The sequence below is a fragment of the Nansenia antarctica genome (assembly GCF_963989245.1).
Source record: "Nansenia antarctica genome assembly, chromosome: 19".
NCBI classification, from domain to species: Eukaryota; Metazoa; Chordata; class Actinopteri; order Argentiniformes; family Microstomatidae; genus Nansenia; species Nansenia antarctica.
In genome coordinates this window covers 25809253-25816752 of record NC_137692.1, presented here as the reverse complement: position 1 = coordinate 25816752, position 7500 = coordinate 25809253, and the positions used below count along the sequence as shown (strand labels likewise).

Genomic DNA, 7500 nt, shown 5'->3' with positions numbered 1-7500 from the left:
GACACACTTGTTAGCGCAGGCCAGGCTGGGCGTGGTCTCCATACACCTGTGAGACTCGATGCCGTAGAAAGTATGTTTGTAGCAGCCTCCTCTTCCTCTTAACATGGACTGGAGAATCACACACACACAACCACACACACACACACACACACACACGCACACACACACACACACACACAGACACAGACACAGACACAGACACAGACACAGACGACACACACACAGACACAGACACACACACACACACACACACACACACACACACACACACACAAAAAGCCAGTCAATAAGTTATCTTCAATAATAAATACTGTGACTTATTTGAAGGTGTCCATCATTGATGGTTCATATGTAGGAGATGATCTTTGGCATATGTACCTTGGTCCAACGACACAGCTTCACCCCAGAGTGACTTCCTATCAGCTTGTAACCTGTGAAAGAGACGGAGGGAGAGGGGGAGGTGAGAGGAGAGAGACGGGGGGAGAGGAAAAATGGTAAATGTACTGCACTTATATAGCGCATTTATCCAAAGTGCTTTACAACGGCTTCTCATTCACCCATTCACACACACATTCACACACCAATGGCGGCCAAGCTACCATGCAAGGCGCTGGCCCGCTCACTGGGAGCAATTTTGGGGTTCAGTGTCTTGCCCAAGGACACTTCGACATGTGGCTAGCCGGGGCTCGAACCGCTGATCTGCCAACCTTGTGATCATTAGATGGCGACTCTACCTCCTAAGACACAGCCGCCCCAAAAAGAGATCCACTGTACACAATTACAGTAGCTAACTGTGGAGAATGCAATACACAAACCTCAAGCATTCCCTACAATTTCATTCCCTTTTTCATGTCAATTTAGCAGAACAGTGTTTTATAAGTGTATATATATATATATATGTATATCGGTCTACTGTACTTCAAACAGCAGGGTCCCCTCTGGGCAGGTTGCTTTGGATTCAAAGCTTCTATCAATGTCTGGAGTAACGACACGGTAACAACACTGTCAGAGCTGTCTGTTACTGGGGGCGCTTAGGTGGCGTAGTGGATTAGGCGCTGACCATGTACCGCAGGGCTCCCAGTTCGATTCCAGCCGCGGACATATCCTGCATGTCATCCCTCCTCTCTCTCTCACCCATCCTTCCTGTCATAAATCTCTACTGTATCTGTCAATAAAAAATGTGAGTGGGACTGCCCCACTCAGAAAAAAAATACTTAAAAACAAACAAAAAAAGAGCTGTCTGTTACTATACATCAGACCTGCTGATGCAGGTGGACCAACAGCACGGAGGAGAAACAAACGAGATCCCTTATCACGACGCTCACTGATTTAAATGGAAAAACATGACATCAAAAGCTGTCAGGTATATGATAATATGATGTAATATAACAGGTATGTGCATGATCAAGGCTCGGCTCATACCGGCTATCTTTTGGTTTAACTATCTCCCAGCGTTCTGAGGTCTCTGGCAGGCCTCTCTCTGCAGTCAGCCCATCAAACAGAATACTTCTGTCTGTCTCTTTTAATCAGCTAGTTACACGCCAACCAAAGCTTCACATCGAGAAGCCCTCCGCAAGGGTCCAAAGAGGGCCTTCCCACGAACTTCAAATGATACAACGTTTGAGTAAAGTTTCTATAACAGTCCTGTGTGAGGTGCTGTGTGCTTACGTGGCAACTTTCATCTCACGCTCTCTCTTCTCTAAGATTCAATCTCTGTGCAGCCTACCTGGGTGATGCATCACCTCCATTTTGTGTCTGAATGGTCATGAAGTGTCGTATATATATATAGTAATCATCATCATTGGTTTCACTGGCGTCCAAACCTGCTCCTGACTCAGCCAGAGGGCCCAGGGGTGTTCAGCTCTGCTGTAAATCCAGTCTAGTTTAATAGAGCAACGCTGCAACGCTCACTGGGGGATTAAGCTGTACTGTTTTAACAAACTGAGGGCTGGCTATCGATCCAGGATGACTTTCACACCAGGAGGAAGGAAGGAACACACACACACACACACGCACACGCACACACACACACACACACACACACACACACACACACACACACACACACACACACACACTAGGGCTTGACATTAAGCTTTTTCAGGTACTTGTCCTTCGGACAAGTGAACTTATCTTTTACTTGTCCGAGAGCTCAAGTTACTTGTCCAAATATGATGACTGGTGCGAGCGTCTGTCTACTAACACACTACAAGCCAGTAATACATTATATTCCAATTCCAACAATTACTGTGGATCTACGTGCACACCAGAGAACGTTCGAAGTTTAGAGTAAAGGGGTACTGGCAGCATTCATGTTTTGATTCAAAGGCAGGATTTGCCAGATTCTCTAGGCATGACAACATACCCCGCGCTCCCCTACTCAGCGGACATAGATTGACATGGCAGCTACATTGACAAGGCACCTACATTGACAAGGCAGCAGACATTGACATGGCAGCATACATTGACAAGGCAGCTACATTGACAAGGCAGCAGACATTGACAAGGCAGCTACATTGACAAGGCAGCAGACATTGACAAGGCAGCTACATTGACAAGGCAGCAGACATTGACAAGGCAGCAGACATTGACAAGGCAGCTACATTGACAAGGCAGCATACATTGACAAGGCAGCTACATTGACAAGGCAGCAGACATTGACAAGGCAGCTACATTGACAAGGCAGCAGACATTGACATGGCAGCAGACATTGACAAGGCAGCAGACATTGACAAGGCAGCATACATTGACAAGGCAGCATACATTGACATGGCAGCAGAAATTGACAAGGCAGCATACATTGACAAGGCAGCTACATTGACAAGGCAGCAGACATTGACAAGGCAGCTACATTGACAAGGCAGCTACATTGACAAGGCAGCTACATTGACAAGGCAGCAGACATTGACAAGGCAGCTACATTGACAAGGCAGCTACATTGACAAGGCAGCAGACATTGACAAGGCAGCTACATTGACAAGGCAGCAGACATTGGCAAGGCAGCAGACATTGACAAGGCAGCTACATTGACAAGGCAGCAGACATTGACAAGGCAGCAGACATTGACAAGGCAGCTACATTGACAAGGCAGCTACATTGACAAGGCAGCTACATTGACAAGGCAGCAGACATTGACAAGGCAGCAGACATTGACAAGGCAGCTACATTGGCAGAACACCGGCAATGGTGCTAGTGTTTCGTCAGATGACATTTTGCGTTTCCCGCTTTTCCTGGCACCTGGCCAGTTTTAGGTGCTTGAAGGAACATCTTGCTTGCTGGCTTGAGTAACGTGTCGGTTTCTTTCACTACGGACTTAACATTTCGGTTAAGAAGGGTGGCACTTTTGCGGGCAGTGGAGTTAATAACGCAATAGCATTAGAATTTCTGATACAAGCTATGCCGAGCCTCATAGGCAGCGTGAATGAGGTGTGGCACGGCTCGTTAAAACATTTATTACTTTTCCGATCTGACAACTTACTTATACTTTTACCACCCTGAGACCTGGTTGAGGGGCTCACCCGGGCTATATTTCTGGACACCCCTCCAGAAGCCACGTCATCGTCTCGTCATCTAAAACCGACAGACCATGCATCCCGTTGGGTGGGTGGTACACCGGGCAGTCCAGGATAACATGGTCTGCGGTTTGGTCCTCTGCTCCACACTCGCACAACGCATTTGGGGCCAAGCCCCATCTGTGCATTGATGAGCGGAAACGCCCGACGCCGGTCCGGAGACAATTGAGTCTCACCCAGGATATGATATTTCAGATATGAATACATACTGATTAATTTATTTTTCTCTTTGTTTGGACTTGTCCGTCGGACAACTGCAGGAGGAAGTCCGCTTGTCCGAACATAAAATGTACTTGTCCCGGACAAGCGGACAAGCCTTAATGTCGAGCCTTGCACACACACACACACACACACACACACACACACACACACACACACACACACACACCTGTCTGTCTGTCTGTCTGTCTGTACATGGAGCTCCATGCTGACCACTAAAATCGCTCCCCCCCCCCCCCCCCTATGGGCGCCATGGCGAGGCAGGAGAAGGCTGGTCTCTGTTCTCTGGTCTTATCTCCCTCCCAGCATCCCTGGGAGACATGAAAGACGTCTTAACCCAGGAGCAGGAAGCAGGTAGCAGCCCAGAGAAGCAGGCAGCAGCCCAGAGAAGCAGGCAGCAGCCCAGAGAAGCAGGCAGCAGCACAGAGAAGCAGACAGCAGCCCAGAGAAGCAGGCAGCAGCCCAGAGAAGCAGGCAGCAGCCTAGAGAAGCAGGCAGCAGCCCAGAGAAGCAGGCAGGCCTAGAGGGAGTTTGTGTAGTTTGTGTGAGTCCTAATGATCCTAATCTAGAGGCTCTTAGCCCTCCTGTGTTCATTAGGTAAAGCCTCACATCAAACGGCCCAGCTGCCTTTTATGTCTGTAGGAAGTCAGATGCATCTGAGGGGGAGTGAGATGAAGAGATGAAGGGAGGAAAGAAGGAAAGAAAGAAGGTGTTCACGCTCCTCTTCTCCTCTCCTCTCCGCTCTGCTTGGCATCTGTTAGGATGTTGGAGCAGAACTGCTGGGATGATCACTCCAGGAGAGGTCCTCTGCTTAGCTATGGCAGCCTGTTAGTGCGTATTTTTAATATTAACTATTTTCCTTTGAAACTAACCCTGCTGAAAATGAACTTCTCCTTACATAATTGTTTGATAACATTCCTCATTCCAATCCTATAAGCATAGCAGGCTTAGTCTGTCCTCAGAGTTCTGGCTCCAAAGGCTCCCTTGGAGTGTGTGTAGTATGTTATGAATCCCCATGGAGGAAGTCATATTGTGGGGACCTCATGCGACCTCATGTGGCCCCCACCTCCAACTGCAGCACTACAGTAGAGCTTCCAGACACTCACTCCAGCTGTCACCAGTCAACCCCCATCGACCCCCAGTCAAACTCCATTCACTCCCAGTAAACCGCCCATTCAGATACCACTCACTAAAACCACTGTACCTTATTACTGATTGATCAGTCATCGATTAATCATTAAGTCTAGAAACTTCCCAAAGTTGAGAACTGAAGGTTTTCAGCTCAAAATCATAAAACATAAATGTCACTTTCCACTGAATTCAAAAAGGCAGTCCAGTCCTAATCCATAATGCATAACGGTAGAATGCATCAGCCACAGGCATCAGCACAGGACAAACACTGAGCATCTGAGTTACTGTTAATTTCCCAAACGGAATGAATAATAAATGAATATTGACAAACATCAAGATTGACGAACATCAAGATTGAAGGTTATCCTCAAGCTTTCACTCATCATAACTCAGGTTTTAATGCTGATGAAATATGAACTTAATCTGTTTGACGATAGCATCCCAAAGTGAATTTCCACCCTCTGTGGATGCCAAAACTTTTAGTTTCACAAACAAAATGGCAGATTGAAACATCGCGATTTTCTTCCTCAGAAAAGAAGAGATGTTTTCCAAGAGAGGTAGGTAGCTAGGACTCTCAAAATCTACCACCACCAAAGCTCCAATGTACGCACTAACACTGCACGGTTTGATTTTGAAGTACAGATGAAAGCAGAGTCTACAGGGACTCTGGAAACATGAAAGTAGCATGCTTATAGCCGTCCTATTTAAAGATCGTTACGTAATTTCACAGTGTGTAATGCGCTCTATCTCTGGGGACTCGACTAAACAGCAGTAATCTGTTTTAAGTGTATTCTCTCACAAAGATAAAAGAGGCATCTGAAGGGCAGCCAGTCCAAGCTGTTCGTTGTGCTGTTCAGGTTAGTAAAGGGTGAATATCTTCACTTTCCTGTTTCCCCCCCTAAAAAAATACAAATCCCATTATGAACAAAAGTTTTATCGTGATGGATTTTTAATGATTTCAACTGATGGTAGTTCACATGCGTTGAGGGGTGTGGTCTTGACCTGGGGACTAACTGGACTTAATAGGAGTGATGTGTTTTTACGAGGGGCGCACCGATAACACTTTGTCATCACTTCTACGGATACAGAGTACTGACTCTACTGATCCGCTATGGATAACGAGTATTGAAGTACCTGTTTGATAAAAGCCTCTTTTTTAATGCGAAATGCTTCTGCCACCCCTCAAAACACTTCACGTCTTACTGGTGTCTGTCTGCCTCAAGTGTGATGTGATTCCAGACCGCAGACGTGGTTGTTCTTATTGCACTCGCCACTCATCTCAGCCGTGCAGCTGTCAGTCGAGGACGCGTGTGCTTGGCAGGTTTTTACAGTCAGCGTCAGTCATGGCATGGGATTGGTAAAGAGCATTCCCTGTCTCTGACTCCCCATCCAGCATCATAGGCCAATATCGGCCCCTCTAGTGTATTCTAATGTATACCCTACCACAGAGTCCTAACCAAGGCATCAATGTACCACAGAGTCCTAACCAAGGCATCAATGTACCACAGAGTCCTAACCAAGGCATCAATGTACCACCGTTTCCCCCCCAGTCTCCCCTCAACAAAGTCTTCTGCTCCACAAAGGACTGTGGGATTGTGCAGCTAGATTGTCATGTTTGGAGCTTTCTTGCCAAAATGCAGGAAATGTATATATGTATATATAGCACCTGCTGCCGTATTGATTCCAACCGGGAAGCGTTTCTGGAGGATGACTAGAGCAGCCTGGACAGCTGTGGGAGGAAGTGAACCTGCCTAAGGAGGAGAGAGAGAGGTGTCTCCTGGGACAGGGGGGCAGGAGAGGAGGAGAGGAGAGGAGGAGAGGAGGAGAGGAGAGGAGAGGAGGAGAGGAGAGGAGGAGAGGAGAGGAGAGGTGTCTCCTGGGACAGGGCAGGGAGAGGAGGAGAGAGAGAGAGGAGGAGAGAGAGAGGGAGGAGAGAGAGAGGAAGGAGAGGAGGAGAGGAGAGGGGGAGAGGAGAGAGAGAGAGGAGGGAGAGGAGGAGAGAGAGAGGAGGAGAGGAGAGGAGAGGAGGAGAGGAGAGGAGGAGAGGAGGAGAGGAGAGGAGGAGAGGAGGAGAGGAGGAGAGGAGAGGAGGAGAGGAGGAGAGGAGAGAGAGGAGGAGAGGAGGAGAGGAGAGAGAGGAGGAGAGGAGGAGAGAGAGAGAGAGAGGAGAGAGGAGAGAGGAGGAGAGAGAGGGGAGGAGAGGAGAGGAGAGGAGGAGAGGAGAGGAGAGAGAGAGGAGAGGAGGAGAGGAGGAGAGGAGAGGAGAGGAGGAGAGGAGAGAGAGAGAGGAGAGGAGGAGAGGAGGAGAGGAGAGGAGAGGAGAGAGAGAGAGGAGAGGAGAGGAGGAGAGGAGAGAGAGAGAGGAGAGGAGAGGAGGAGAGAGAGAGAGGAGAGGAGAGAGAGGAGAGGAGAGAGAGAGAGAGAGAGAGGAGAGAGAGAGAGGAGAGGAGGAGGAGAGAGAGAGAGGAGAGGAGGAGAGGAGAGGAGAGAGAGAGGAGAGGAGGAGAGGAGGAGAGGAGAGGAGAGGAGAGAGAGAGAGGAGAGGAGGAGGAGAGGAGAGGAGAGAGAGAGAGGAGAG

The 7500-nt window shown here is 48.4% G+C and overlaps 1 protein-coding gene across 1 annotated transcript in view; it reads right to left on the bottom strand.

Annotated features, from left to right (window-relative positions):
* The window catches only part of tyw1 (tRNA-yW synthesizing protein 1 homolog), a gene marked incomplete at its 3' end in the record, with an annotated part of 71096 nt that overhangs the window by 35408 nt on the left and 28188 nt on the right, over positions 1 to 7500 (bottom strand). The window contains exons 8-9 of the mRNA XM_080549101.1: positions 379 to 431; positions 1 to 108 (exon numbers count right to left, since the gene is read on the bottom strand). The exon at positions 1 to 108 is cut by the window's left edge and continues 11 nt beyond it. Coding sequence (XP_080405227.1) covers positions 1 to 108; positions 379 to 431 — 161 coding nt within the window. The remainder of the gene's footprint in view (positions 109 to 378; positions 432 to 7500) is intronic.